The sequence below is a fragment of the Polypterus senegalus genome, chromosome 1 (genome assembly GCF_016835505.1).
Source record: "Polypterus senegalus isolate Bchr_013 chromosome 1, ASM1683550v1, whole genome shotgun sequence".
NCBI lineage: Eukaryota > Metazoa > Chordata > Cladistia > Polypteriformes > Polypteridae > Polypterus > Polypterus senegalus.
Genome location: NC_053154.1, coordinates 210,397,917 through 210,414,320, shown reverse-complemented (window position 1 = coordinate 210,414,320; position 16,404 = coordinate 210,397,917). Strand labels below are relative to the sequence as shown.

Genomic DNA, 16,404 nt, shown 5'->3' with positions numbered 1-16,404 from the left:
TTTAACAAACTGTCCATCAGACCTGTTTGGTAATTTTATATGTGATGGATAAAAATCGATCATATGTGCAGTATTTATTCTGTTTAAGTTGAACTGCTCATAAGTCAGTTCCAGAGTACCAGTTTCAAATATCTGCATTATCACTGTGTGGAGTTTACATGTTCCTCTTTTGCCGGTGAGGAGTTTCTCCAAGTACCTCGTGTTTCCACCATATGTGAAATATGAATGTTTTAGATGAATGTTGCAAACTGACTGACCTGGTATGAGTTGAATGGGCCTGTGTAGGGTTCATTCCTGCATTGTGCCAGGATAGGCTCTGACCCCTTTGATCCAAAATAGATTAGCAGATAAAAGATGGATGGATGTTAACACATTAATTTTTAAATATATGGGTATTTTTGTCACACTAAAATTCACCCCTCAGCAAATATGATCAGAGTATCCCACATGATGTTAGCCTTTAAGACATCTATGTTTCTTAACAGCAGTCAGGTTAGAACAAACAAAAGCGGTGATGCTGCACCAAGCAGGTGATAAATATATCATCATAAGCACCGTAACTCTGGGGTTACAGATGTAAAGACAATATTAAACATATTAAATGTGTAGAACCTAGTGGGCATTGCTAGGCTTTTTAATGGCACACAAGGCCTGTTAAGACAGCAGATTTAAAAGGGATGGAGAAACTCAGCTACACTCCCCTACCTACCTGCATTCTAAAATGGCTGAACTGCTGCTTTAACCAACACTTTGGTCAGCTCTGTAAATAAGAGTTGAGTTGACATGTCTGCAGATACTCCTTCAGTCATAAAGACACCCAGGTGAACATTAATTTTAGGCTTGTAACCACTAACTGAACTCTGGCTGGATATGATAGACAAAATAACACATTTATAAGCAGCCACTTGTTCTGGTGGCCTGGATCCAAACACTAAAGGTTACACCTTCCTTCAGAACCAGCTGCATTCATCTCTTCTGTTCTCTTTGGAGATCTGAAAACTGATGAGCTGCAGCTTTGGTATCTACTTATGAGCTGAAAACTGACAAGACACTCTCTTTTGAGATGAGAAGTTACTCTCCATAGATTGTTGGAGTAGGATGCCCTGATCTAACTCTAAGATCTACTCTGCCAAGCCAAGCTCTGTGCCAGTGACTGATCCCCTTCTGAGAAGACTGAGAACCAACATTACTTCAAGAAGGGAGTTTCAGCACCTACACTCTTCTGCCAGAAAAAGAAACGCTTTTCCCTATAAAATTGCACAGGGCTCGGCAAACAGCCTAATACACCATGAACAAAGGATCATGTAACAAAAACTGTTTATCTGTGCTAAGATAAATTCGAACTCTAATCAGCCAGTTAACAGTCAGCCTGTTCTGTGTTATGTGTTTTTCTGTCTGGTGTCCTATATTCAATGTCAATATACTGTATATGCAGTGTGGAGGACTGCCAGCTTCTCATGCCGGTCCTCACCCCCAGGCCGCCAGGAGGAGCTCTCCCGACAGCAGGGCCTTATGGACTTTGTAGTATTTATACACAGCTCTGCTGGATAGCTTGGGGGCCACCACGAGTCACTGTGCGGGGGCTTATGGGCTCTTTTATGCCTTATGACCCGGGAGTGCGTCACGGTCAAGTGACAGGAAGGAACGACGTGCTCCTGGGTTGAAGTAAAGGACTGATTGCCCTGACCCAGAAGGAATAAGGAACTGTGGACTGATGGGACAGGAACACCTCCGGGTCAGGGGCTATAAAAGGATGGTGCCTCAGTCCAGACACTGAGCTGAGCTGGGAGGTAGAAGGGCGAAGTGTCTGGGCGAGGAGGAAAGATTATTGAGTTTATTTGGTGAATTAAATATATGAGTAGTGTGGAGGGTGCTTGGTGCACTGTGCAAAGAAAGAATAAAGAATATTGGACTTGTATCCAGTGTCTTGCGTGGTACCTGAGGGTTCAAGGGAGCACTAGCGCCCCCTACTGCCACAGCAGTTATACCAAATTATTTAATTAATTGGCTGTAGTACAGAGGGGATGAAATCTAAATAATCAAGGCCTCAGCATTAACATTAGAAGTACACCATGCAATGCATATGTTTCTGTTACCGTATATACTCACGTATAAGTTGGGTCTTGAAACCCGAAAAATCTAGCATAAAATCAGACCCCGACTTATACGCCCATTCAAAAATGCGACACTTACATTTTTTTGCTTCCTTAAATCTTGCATCAGTTTCTCAGACGCATTGAATTTTCTTGCAACAGCACAGTTACCAGTTTCTTTCGGTACTTCAACGATGTTTAATTTAAAACCAGCTTCATATTTTCTCCTAATTATAGATAAGGAATGCTGTTACAATAAAGGTGTATGAGACTGTGAGATACAAAAAACACTAAACAGTGCAAACGTCACTTCAGAATAGTTTAGGTATTACCGTGTGGTCACGTAGGCACAATGCATAGAAAAAAGGCAGTGTGTTTCATGGTTACTCTCTCAGGTATGCATTAGCATATCATAATCTCTTGGACCAATAGTGTGAGTTTTCTGCATTCGACTTATATGACCGACATTATAAAATACCAGAAAGTATACAGTAAAATCAATTATCCGTGGGAGAACTTATCCGCAAGTATATACGGTATATGCCATTTGGTGTGAGATTCGTAAAAGTGGTGTTAATGTTTCTAATGCTCCATCTATTGCAATGACAGAGATCTAGCAACCGGATGGACCCACAGACACGTATCCTTTTATTAAGGTGGATTGTTGGCATTGCCAAAGGGAAAACTGATAATTAACTGATTGATTAACATCAATCAATCAATTCTTCTTCTCACATCATACACACTTCCTACATTATTTTGGTGTCCATAGGTGGGCCATGAAAAAGAATCTCTCGTTTTCTTACAAATGGCTAATATGGTGGATATTGTAGAGCTCGGCTAGGGCAAAGGCTCTGATCAGAAAGAACAGGAAAGAAGTATAGGAGAGATGGTGTGATAAAAAGGCCTTAGAAATAGAGCAATAAACTTTCAAGAGTGTCCTAAACAACACTCTTAAAAAATATGAGGGACCAGGTTATTAAGTGCACTCTGCCAACACTAGGTATCTTCCATTTTTCCTGTAGAAAAGCCAGTATTTGCTCCAAGTAGAAGATATTGTATCGTTAGAGCTTGGTGGTTTCAATCTGATTCCAGTTCTTTACAGCTTCTCCCACAGTTGCTCAGCTGTCTTAAATATGGTGAGTGACAAGTAAAGTCACTCACATTGTGTGTGTTGCATGGTGAGTTTTCCCACTTTAAGCCAAAGATATTGGAGGGGGAAACAGCAGTAGTAGTAGACAAAGGTCATGAAAGGGTTGGTGCACCTGGTCAATGTGATGTAACACTGATTTACTGATCTACCCATATCAAGCATCTATGACATCCTGGGAATTCAGGATGCTACACCACAGTAAAGCTCCACACCCTGGTCCAACCATGAGTGTCGATCAGTTGGAATTTAGATTTTACAGAATAGTGCTCTTTCATCACTGTGTGGATGTTCCTATATCAAAGTGAGTCTAGTTTTTGTTTATCCCTGATCATAGTGATACCCAGATTGCTTTGAAGGATAATACTGTACATTCTGATTTGTTGCACTTTCCACACCACTATGTGCCTTTTACAACTGACCGAAATGTGTCTGTCAACAAGCACTTTTGGCCACAAGACTGTCATTAACTGGATGTTTGGTGATTAGCCAATTCTTAATATACATATACACTGTGTGTGAACATTTCAGCAGAATGGCTGTTGTATGAGATACTTCAGCTTCACATTCCTGGAGGCAAAGCAGACTCCAAATTCATAACAACCAAAATTAGGGTATTTTATTTACTACACTCAGGGGATTCAAAAAGTACCAAATAAACAAAACAATAAGCTGAAGGCCTCTTTGGGCCTACCGTTTAAGCTTTCAACCGGTGTGGGGTGACTTACCCAGTTCCCTAACCACACATATATTGTCCCTTCTCATCTCCCTGATCCTTCTTGGACCTCTGGCCTCTCTTTTATTGCCATCCAACCACAGGCTCACCTGAATATCTTTAGGACCTTAAATGACATCTCTTTCTCAGGACGGCTCATAAACCACTTGCAGAGCGTGTTCATGGTGACTCCTGAGGCATTCTAGCTAGAGCTTTGCACCCCATGTCTTTTTTGGGGTTAGCATTTCCTTCCATTAATATTGTGTGCCCAAAGAGTGACTATTTTCCTGGGCTATTACTAAACTAGGGCATGGCACCCCTTTTGGGTGTCTTTATACTCCCTGTCCTGAACAAGCCCATTTGTGCTGAAGTTTTGGTTCCTACCAATGTCTTCTTTACAACATATTGTGGCATTTATGATTCCATATCGGAGTTAGTATTTGATCATGCTATGTACGTGTCAATGTTAACAGATCATTGTGATTCTGAGTCTGTTCTCCATTGAATCTTGGGTACTTAGTTCTGCTATGGTGTAAGCGACAAGTAAGTATGAAGTCTTAGTCCAGGTAAAGAGAGGAGAGATCCCCCTTACAATGTTTAACAAAGATGTCAATATTGAAAGGATGCAGAAATATGGAATAAAATTAGAATAAAGGAGCAGGCAAGGAGCAAAAACACTTAACGCACAACCAAAACTAAGCTAAGTGAAAAAGTATGAAAGGCAAAGATAAGATCAAAACACCCAGAAGCACACAAGAATCAAAACAATTTTGAGGGAACAAAGGACAAGAACATCACATTTAGGAACCTTTTGTAGCCAACGAGGGCCATGTTACAGCATTTGAGGCAATGGCAAGGGGGAGGTCAAGAAGTGTTACTATACACAAAGCACCATACTACTTGGTATGAATAGTCATGACAGTCATGACATGACAGTCATAAACATCTTCTAAATGATGGTTCTATGAAAGGTCTGGCCCATCATATGGAGGGAAGAGTCACACCTAATAAAATGGTCACTCTCACTCTAGAATGTTCACACCTCACAGCAGTTCTGCTCCAGGTTGAGTCTTGGATGGTGTGACTTTTTCTTCTTGTGTCCATGTGCTCCCATAGGCCAAAGACATGCAGGTTAACTAGACCACTTCCTCAAAAGTATCCTTATGCATGCATGTGTCCTACAGTGGACTGAAATCCCAATCTGATGCTTTGAAAGGTTCAATATCCCACATAAGAGCCTCAGAAAATGTAATTGTTTAGCTTCATGTTATTTCAGCTTAGAATTTCAGATCAGTTACATAGCTTTATACTGTAGATCTTCTGCCAGTTCAGTTCCCCTCCTGGGCCCATTTGTGAATTGTATACATTCTCCTCTTGTTCTCTTGCGGCTTCTTTGAAGATTCTTTTTTTTATGTCAGCTTAGTTGGCTTAGTTGAAGACAGTTGGCATAGTGAAATCATGGTTGGCTCTGCTACTTCATGGCCTCATGGTCCAGGACTTAGATCATAACTCTATCATTGGTACTGTGGAATTTTACACATTCCCTTCACATTACTATCACAAATATTAGTGGGTAAAGTCGACGTTGACTCTAAATTGGTGTAGTATGAATGTGTGAATGAGGGTCCAAGTCTTTGTTCCTGCCATGAATCTGGTAAATTGTAGAGCCCAGTCATGCACACGCTACAAAATAGGCCTTTGCAGAACTGCCATTTAAAATGCACATGTCTTGGGGAATGTAGGAGAAAAATGGGAATAACCAGGGGCAAGCTCACAGAGACACAAAGAAAATGTGAAAACCCCACATAGGCAATAACTATGAAATTTGAGCCAAAGATGGTAAATCCCTGAACCACTGAATCACTGAAATAAAATATACAAAGTGAACATTGTCTCAAAATGAAATTGTATGACGTGATCTCAACCTGGTCTCACAAATGGTCCTTTCTTCTTATTGAAATTTTTTCAACAAACATACAATTTCTAAATGCCATCCTCTTTCACACACTTATGTGTAATGCCATATGCTATCATGTTTTCTTTCCTTTATACCACAAGTATACAGAGAAAATATTTTGACAGGGTCAGAATTTTGACTTAGGTTTTCAGTGGATGTCTGTTTTGATTTAACCAATTTTGGTCTGATGAGCTGCTCCATGTGTTGGGATGTGAACCATTGGAATTAATACATTAAAAACAAATCATTCGTCCCATATTAAACTTGCACATTATTAGCATTATAAAGTAGTACAAAGAAATTGATTTTGAGCAAAAGCACTCAAGTAGATTCTGCTTTCTCGTTATATATAATACGCTACCGTGGCTGTTCGTTTGTCTGTCTAGGATTTTAAATCACCTGGGGCTCGCAAACCGTTTGAACTATTGACCTGCAATTTCGTACACATATACTACATCAACAACAACAACATTTATTTATATAGCACATTTTCATACAAAAAGTAGCTCATACTAAAGAAAAGAAAAATAAAAGACAAAATAAAAAATTAAAATAAGACAAGATTAGTTAACATAGAAAAGGAGTAAGGTCCGATGGCTAGGGTGGACAGAAAAAACAGAAAAAAACTCCAGACGGCTGAAGAAAAAAAAAAAAAATGGACAACGTCCATGGACATGACTTCCACTACCTGCTTTCGGGGCGATGATTGACCTCCAAGGTTATTCCTCTTTTTATTTTTATTTTATTTTATTGTAGAATCAACTCTCGGCAGTGGCCAACAGGATGGGCGTGTGGCGCATGCGTATGGGTGTCGTTCTCATCCCCACCACCTTTGCCGTCACTTCCCCTACCTCTTCATATCTTAAATCATTCTTAAGGCAGATTGAAGACTTAAGTGCCAGGTCAAGTGAAAAATTAAGAATAATGTACTAAGTAATTGCAACACAAACACTGACTTAATCAGTTTTAACGTGAAAAGATGCTGACAGAAGAAGATAGGAAGTGGGCCGCTAGGGTGGAGAAAAGAAGAGCTGCTCAGGGAGAAGCAAGGGCATCAACCTCTGAGCAAACAAATGCTAAATATACAGAGAAAGAGCATGAAAACTAGCAATGCTCAAGTCAAGTGTATTCACTGCACATTATTGTGCAGTGCGCCATTATTGGTTCCGTATAAATAAGGATATGATTGTGATATTGTCAAAATTTCATTTTCAGGTTTTCAGCGAGTTTGCTCATTTTAGGCTTCCTTAAATACCATTTAATCACTTTTGGAGTGTTGTTTTTCTGTAAGTCAAAAAGTGAGTCAGAATCATTCAATAAAACAATGACATGTGGCACAGTTACAAGCATTGTGAAATGACTGAGTCTTAATTATTTTTAGCAAAACTGGTCAAGTGTAAAATGTAAAACTTTAGCTTTATTTGGGTAACACTTTAATTTAGGTACTGCAGAAATGTATCGATTACTCGTATACTCCTAAGTAACAAGACCTTACCAAGGCTTCTTTTGGCCTCCATGATACTTATAAAACATCACTAGATCAGCTATTTATGTGTGTGTGCAGTGTGGCATATTGACATGAAGGTAAAATTACTTATCAATATGAAGGATTCACAGGCCTTGTACTAAATATGTAGCATTAGGAGAATTGTGTCTCAGGGAAGCCACCACAGAGCACTGCAAAGTGACATGTGTTATCAGGTCACAAAGATGAATAAACAGTACAGATGCTGTGTATGGAGATCCAAAGAAGTGAATATTAGTGTTGTTACATAATAGGAAATGAGTAAGAGATGCATTTTTGAAGTGTTACCTTTTTGTTATTGTCCCTAAAACTGTTATTCATTATTTCTGTTAATGTTAACTCATCATGTGTGATCCATTTCTAAATACATTATATTTATCTTTTATTTTGGATTTTTTTCTTTAAATGTTCCTTCTTAATGTTGAATTTTTTGAATGTGGTATTTCTGACACATTTTTTTTTATATTAAATTTGTTTTCCTAAAATAAAGATTTTTGACCATTCCATGCATTTACCTGCTGTCTCTGTGTTCATTTTTTGATTGTTGCTCATACAATTTAGCATTTACAATGATTCTTTGTTTTTAATATAAATGTGTTAGTTTTGGTTTCTTTTGACTTATTTTTACATTATTTGAAGGAAATGTTTATTCCGTACATTTCCTTTTCTGCTTCCTACTCAGTCTTATTTTATCCCCACAGCCCAGTGACATTCAGATAAGAGTGACTGAACGTGTTTGAGTGAGTTTGGATTTATGAGCAGATGTGACTTTTCTGCGGTGATCTGGCATTGTCACCAGGGTTGATCTCTGGCTTGTGTCCGATACTTCTGGATTATGCAGTTAATCTGTTTAAAACAAATGGATTAAGGAAATGGTTGATGAATGATACTAGAAGACTCAAATTCCACACTGCATGTTATTTCATTACTCAATTTCTGATATTGATCAGAGGAATGCACTTAAAGAAAGGTTCAGACCAATTCATCTGTATAGTATGAGCGAAATATTATATTATTAAATATAATATATTAAATATTATTTTTTTCATATTTTTTTTTTTCACCAGCCGTCTGGAGTATTTTTTGTTTTTACTGTCCACCCTGGCCATCAGACCTTACTCCTTTTCTATGTTAACTAATGTTGTCTTATTTTAATTTCTTATTCTGTCTTTTATTTTTCCTTTCTTCATTATGTAAAGCACTTTGAACTACTTTTTGTATGAAAATGTGCTATATAAATAAATGTTGTTGTTGTTGAAATACAAACTAAAAAGAAAAAATGAACTACTGAGCAGACAAAGAAGGAAATGTTAAAGCAATGTGTGTGTGTGATAATGCAAAAATCAGAGGGATGGAATGGAGAAGACCACCACACAGACAGAGAGTAAGGCATACTGATTACAGGGAGGACTATCATACTAATAAGTTAAAGTAAAATATGTGGAGATGGAGTGAGAGATCTCTTTTTCCATGACACTCGAAGCACAGCTTCCTGCTAATGATGAATAGAATTAGAATTAGAATTAGAGCAATCTAGACGAGAACAGGCCATTCAGCCCAACAAAGCTCGCCAGTCCTATCCACTTGTTTCCTCCAAGACAACATCAAGTCGAGTTTTGAAAGTCCCTAACGTCTTACTGTCTACCACACTACTTGGTAGCTTATTCCAAGTGTCTATTGTTCTTTGTGTAAAGAAAAACTTCCTAATGTTTGTGCGAAATTTACCCTTAACAAGTTTCCAACTGTGTCCCCGTGTTCTTGATGAGCTCATTTTAAAATAACAGTCTCGATCCACTGTACTAATTCCCTTCATAATTTTAAACACTTCAATCATGTCACCTCTTAATCTTCTTTTGCTTAAACTGTAAAGGCTCAGCTCTTTTAATCTTTCCTCATAATTCAACCCCTGTAGACCTGTAATCAGCCTAGTCGCTCTTTCTGGACCTTTTCTAGCTGCTATGTCCTTTTTGTAGCCTGGAGACCAAAACTGCACACAGTACTCAAGATGAGGCCTCACCAGTGCATTATAAAGGGTGAGCATAACCTCCTTGGACTTGCACTCCACACATCGTGCTATATAACCTAACATTCTGTTAGCCTTCTTAATGGCTTATGAACACTGTTGGGAAGTTGATAGCTTAGAGTCCACTATGACTCCTAAATCCTTCTCATAAGGTGTACTCTCGATTTTCCGACCGCCCATTGTGTATTCAAACCTAATATTTTTACTTCCTATGTGTAATACTTTACATTTACTGACATTAAATTTCATCTGCCACAAATCTGCCCAAGCCTGTATGCTATCCAAGTCCTTCTGTAATGATATAACGGATTCCAACTTGTCTGCTAATCCACCTATCTTGGTATCATCTGCAAACTCAACCATCTTGTTACTTATATTCCTATCTAAATCATTTATATATATTAAAAATAGCAGCGGCCCTAGCACTGACCCCTGTGGAACACCACTCTTAACATCGGAATAAGTTGGTCACAGCGTAGATTAGATTGAATCGGATCAAAGCCCCACACAATACCAGTCATACACCTTGGCAGAGGTCATTTACAGAGAATACAGATTCTTAAAAACCCAAGACTAAAGTACAGGAAAAGATAAGGCACTATTAAAAGCGCCAGGAAGAGAGACACACAAGAGGCTCGGGTGCTGTGGACAAGTGTAGATAGCAGATTGTGTTTCCTTTAGTGTTGTCAGCTGTCCTTGCTAGTCCTTCACAGCTTTTATGACGACATGGCTCTGTGAAACAATGCTGGATGAAATTTACTAGTGCATGCCCAAAGGTTTCTGGGAAATGCAGTAATAATGCATTTAGCTGGATATGCTCTTAAAAATAAAGATGCCAAGTGGTTCTTCAGAGAAATACCTTAAGGGAACCATTTTTGACTCCATAAAGAATTATCCAAAGTGAAGGCTCCAGAGAGATCCTTTATTTATCTGGATGTGAAACAGGCTCCATAAACCACAATGAATAGATGATAATAGATCTGAGAAATACCAATGGGCTCTCGATTTAAAAAGGATTTGGACACATACAATCATAGTGGCTAAGATTAGGTTTTCTTGATCTGCTAATATGCAGCAAGGTAGCTTACTATACATTAAAGATTTCTATGTTAGGAACTGTTTCAAAGCGTAGGGAACCCTTTTCATATGAAAAGAACCCTTCCCAGAAAGGAATGGTTCTTTATCAAGTAATGGTTCTATGAGGAACAACACAACCACTAAAGAACTGTTATTTTTAAGAGTGTAGATGAAGCTCTGTGTGAAAAGTGTCAAGGATGACAGCATGGCTGCTCAGCTGCTCACTTGTGATCTGGGAATAAAATAAGTGCACTATAGGGGGGCCTTTTGAGGCCACACATACGTAACACTTGCAAAAATACAACACTAAAGAAACAGTAGCATGTTCTCTGAAAATTAGGACTTATCTCTCCAACTTAAATTATGTTATCCACACATAGGTGTGGTATTTGGGGCCATGACAAGCTTGCACCCCCAACGTTACTTAAAATTATAAATCCAGATTATGAAAAGGTTTGTAATATTATGTTATTGTTGTAACCTACAAACTAATGGAAGGGTTAGAAAAGCCAATGTGGAGAATGTCTCTCCATATTATTTTGAAATTGTGAAAAAATGAAGGGCTTTAATAGAAATTCTTTTTTCCGGCATTGTGTACATCACAGTCATGTCTGAATACTTTTGCATGCTTTCTATATTATTTTTCCTTAAAAAATATGGAAAGATCACATTATGCTGTTATTTATATATAAACTCATTTGATATCAGTATGTACCATACATTAATGTGCTTTCTTATATCCCTCGAATGAGCACTCGTCTTTTTAATTTCCAATATCAAATTCCACAGGCCTTCAGTATCAAACAGCAAACAAAATGATTTCTATCCACTCATTTTTCCACCTAAGTAGCCCAGCTCTAGCAGGTCCAGAGCATATCCTGGCAGTTAACAAAAAGGGAAGGGGAACACTAAAACACACCAGAAGAATTAAGTGTTGTCAGTCAACTTAATAGTCATAGCTTTGGGATGACAATTCTGAAAAATGACTTCATACTTCTAATTTATCAGCAAAAGTGGGAGCAGCTATCAAGTGAGGATCACGATAGATTTTCCGGTCTTTGCGTGGGTGTTTTAATAAAGAAAGAGAGCTTTACATCTCCAGTCAGCCTATCACTAAGAAGAAGAAATCAGAGCCCCAGAAAAAAAGTGAACAGATACTATATTAGAAACAAGAACTTTTTCTACTGTAAGGCTAAAATGCCCTAAATAGAAGACTTTCCCCTTCCCCAGAATAGATATTACATTTCTGGACACATGTAACCCTGCATGACAGTCTCTTTTACTACTCCCTTCAAATTCAGTTTAACAGGAGGAGGTTGGAAAATGGGAGAGCAAGGTAATGTTACAGCCATGATTGTTGCTCGGCAGAGCCTGGCAGCTCACATGTCAGTAGTGAAGCAAACTAAAATTTGACTTGCTCTCCTCCTCCACCACCACCACCACCCATCCCAAAAAAAAAATGACAGCACATTTACAGCACCTCTCAAAAGATATCAGTTTCATTTCTCACCTTAGATACACAAAGTGGCTTCCTGTGTTCTGCACCTCCTTGTAGCCGAAAGCCCCATGGAGCTTCCCCAGAAAGGGTGACTAGGATCTCCTCCTCGGCTCCCATCTCTCTCTCGTGCCTCTTTTTCTAACTTTTCTACCTCCTCCAGTTTGATGTTTCTTTCTTCCTCAGAGCTGCCTGGCCATCTCAATCTTCTACTTGGTTTCTCCTTTTGTACGGACGAGCCTCTCATGCAGTAAGTCGTGACTCAGACTGAGGACAGCCTAGAGCAGAACCTTGATTAGGACTTGCTGGCTCGAAGTACCATCAAAGTATGTTGCTACACACTTGTGCTGTCAATCCTAGCCAGCACAGCTTGGGATGATAGCGGCTCCCAAAATAGCCTTCCCCAGGAGGGCTTTGTCTGTTCCATGAGCACCAGCTACTAAAGGAGCTTATTTTTAGGGGCTGATTATCTGAACCCTGTCAAACCAGGAATGTGCAGGACCCTGGACTAGCTTAGAACACCATGCATTTCATTCCTTTCAATTTATTGTTACTATTACTATTGTGTCCAATCTCACCCCATATACAGTATGTAATACTGTTCACTTTAGTGTTTTTAGAAGCAAATAAAGTCTTATTGCTCACATAACTGACTTTAAATATGTGAATTTCCCCTTGGGATTAATAAAGTATCTATCTATCTATCTATCTATCTATCTATCTATCTATCTATCTATCTATCTATCTATCTATCTATCTATCTAAAAATAATGTCTTATGTACAAGACATTTGTACTTTACTGCAATTTTATATTTGTGTGTTTACATACATAACAACATTAGAACAACCTAGACAAGAACAGGCCAACAGTGTTTGCCAGTCCTATCCATTTAATTCTTCCAAAATAACATCAAGTCATGTTTTGAATATCCTGAAAGTCCTACTGTCTACCATGCTACTTGGTCATTTATTCCATGTGTATGTGATTCTCTATGTGAAGACAAAACTTCTTAATGTTTGCGCAAAATGTACCCTTTACAAGTTTCTAACTGTGTCCCCTTGTACTTAATGAAATTATTTTAAAAATAACGGTCTCAATCCACTGGACTAATTCCCTTCATAATTTTAAACACTTAAGTCATGTCACCTTTTAATCTCTTTTTGCTACATATTGAAAATGGATTAAAAAGACAAGATAAAGGGTTGGGGAACATGCTGTTAAATCCCAGTTAAATGTCCAGGTGAGTGTAGGACTTCGGATGATTAATCAAAAATGTGGACTTCTTGCCAAATGCTAAAAAAAAAGAGTTTGCTCTTCTGGGAACTCATCCATATGAAGACTAGTTCATGAATGGTGAGGTCTTCAGGCAGTCAGAGGCTTTAAGTAGTGGAGTGGAAGTGGCAGGTATGGGCTGATCCTTGTGGAAGTGACATCAGTAGTCCTCTGGATGGTCCTCCTCGACTCCAGGGTAAACAGATTGTGGGTTATTGGTGTCACCTTCAAATTCTTCCTCTTAATATTTCAGCAACCATTCCTCATTAGACTGAACCTAATCTCACATGTTTGCCATATATATACTTTTGATATCCCATTATTCCAATATCCCATTTCAAGTGGTCCTGCAAGATGATTATTCAATACTTGGGGAAGAAGCGGCCTACCACTGGCATCAAAATGAAGAAATGTTTTCAATTGTACCCAGAGGTCATTGTTGACATTGCATATCATAAAGAACAAATTTCTCATGAGTAATGGGGCGATTATCACCATAGACTATTGTTTGTTTTCATGAATGTGTTACTGGGATTGGAACTTTGCATGCTTTAATAACATTGTCCAATGTCCAGCTTTTCAAGAGTAATATAACATATGTTCATTTTTTATTGCTATTAAACCTCTGAATGACATTGACACTAAGTCCAGGATAATTTTTTTCAAGTGCCACTCTGTATAGTATATATTGTCAGTACCATTCAAAAGAACACAAATACAATAAGTCATCAGAGTTGCTTGATGTGCCATGGTGCCAGCCTCTTTATTTAACATATTTTGTTTCAGGTTTGCTCTGTGATAGTTTGGGTTTTTAGCAACACAGAATTGTCTCATTCCCATGCTGGTTCAGTGCGATGTTGAAGGATGTCAGCTTGTACCTTAGATGACAGCATGACTGGAAGAGGAAGATACAGATGTGGATTGTGGTGGCTTCATTGCTACCCCAGTCAGCAGACAACCACCACACCCTCTCAGTTGCGAGAAGCAGATCATGAACATGATATACAGTATATAGTACCTGCCAAATAATACAGAGTACACGACACATGTTTACAGGTATATTTATATAATGAAATGCTGAAATAACTTACTCCACTTATGCCAAAAGGTTTCATGCAGATGAGTTTAATCAATTCCAAAAAAAAACATTATGCCTTTTTTCTTGGGAGACTGTACTACTTTAATGTGGGAAGTGACATTCTTCACATCTTCTACAACTCTGTGATGGCCAATGTAATTTTCCATGTTGGGCCAGTAACATCACTTCAAGAGAGGCCACCAAAATCAACAAGCTAATTAAAAGGGCAAATTCAGTTATAAGACACACTCTGGAGAGAATGAAAATAAAACTGACTGCCACTAATAATGAACTAATAATGAACCACGAACAGTGCTGCGTATCTTCTCTCTGACACACTAGTATTGAGAACTTTTACCAATCATGAGTTATCCAGCAGAAGTGTGTAAAAACCCAAATTTCTTCTATCTATCTATCTATCTATCTATCTATCTATCTATCTATCTATCTATCTATCTATCTATCTATCTATCTATCTATCTATTCACGGTGGTTAGTTTAACAGTACCAGTTACATTAGATACAGCTCACATTCAAATAGTCTTTAAGTAAAAATGCAGCTTATACAAAATCAACACAATGCATTAGGAATATACAACTAATGTTTACTTTACTAAGATTGTTTAATGATTTACACATTCATTACCGAGTTAAATGAAAACTTCTGATTTACATTAACAACACTTTAATCCTAGATATAATAGCCATGTTGGTTTGAAAAGAATAAAAATCGTTGTTTTTGTGATTGGGTTGTTCAATGGGTTTTTCCCATTTAACCAAAAACAAACTAGCATTAATCAGCTTCCATCACTACATGAAATCTGCAGCACTCAGAAAACACGAGTTTACTAACAGTCTTTCACTTTTTCTTCCTAATTTACAAAGGTGTGGGGATTCCCTAAAGGCCTTTACAATGTTTTTCTAATGAAAAGGAAGCTCCTTCATTAAAATTACCTTAATGTTTCCACTGTAAAATACTTTGATAAAACAGTTCTGGAAAACAACCCCACATATATTGTACAGTAGAATAGCAAACCACTCTAACGTGTTCTTCCCAAGTGTAGTGCCCTCAAAAACAACCCACCTAAGTAAATATATCTTCTCTGGCAATGTGAAGCGTCATGTACATAGACATAAAAACCTGTTAATTTTAAGTTAAATTAGTTTAGTGCAACCTTAAATTATGAATATATATATATACTAGCCAACCCGCGGCGTATCATACGCCGCACAATCAGGCCGGCTTTATAATAATTTTTAAGCACAGGGAGAAAATTTAACATTTGCAAAATCGGTAATGTAATAAATCAGCAAGAAAAGCAACATTGTAACAATGCACGGAACGAACCAACACACAATCGTCCGTGCAGCGTAGCGAGGTGGGTGGGGTGTGTACAAAGTGCAGGAGCATCTAAGAAGACGCATGTTTGTCGCGGATGCAATTTGCTGTATGTAGCGTGTACAACACTTTGCTATGCTGCACGCGTCGCGTCGTCGTAACAAAACTCGTTTTTAAAAGACTGCTCACTTCATTGTGTTTTAACCTCAGTTGTAAAGGAATGTTTTAATGATCCCATGGGATACCCCTCACAAACTGTTTTACACGCTGCATATGGCGATTCACCTCTGTGAGAAACATGCCTCTATTAACAGTCAACGTGTGGGAGGGGGGTGTGTACAAAGGGTAGGGCCGAAAACAGTGGGAGCGTATGAGTCGCACTTAGTGGCAATTCCACGGTTTGCAGCCCGAATGGGGTTCAACGGCTTACCCACGCCTAGACACACGCTCAATCTCATGCATAATTATTTATTGAATGGTAAACACTTCTGGAAAGACACGGTTGTCGAAAACAGGTTAGTGTGAGAATGCAACAGTAAGTGAATGAAAAGATGGAACTCTGGAGAGAGCAAAATACAACACAATAGTGAACCCGTGGCATAACAAAAACGCCTAATAATTATTTATTGATGGTTGAACACTTCTGGAAAGACACAGGGACACCCCTCGCAAACTGTT

The 16,404-nt window shown here is 38.4% G+C and overlaps 1 protein-coding gene across 1 annotated transcript in view; it reads right to left on the bottom strand.

Annotated features, from left to right (window-relative positions):
- Nucleotides 1-12,362, bottom strand: part of synpo2la (synaptopodin 2-like a) — an 85,763-nt gene extending 73,401 nt beyond the window's left edge. Inside the window, exon 1 of the mRNA XM_039768282.1 lies at nucleotides 12,051-12,362. Within this exon, the coding sequence (XP_039624216.1) occupies nucleotides 12,051-12,155 (105 nt within the window). The 5' untranslated portion in view covers nucleotides 12,156-12,362. The remainder of the gene's footprint in view (nucleotides 1-12,050) is intronic.
- Between the last annotated feature and the right edge of the window lie 4,042 nt (nucleotides 12,363-16,404).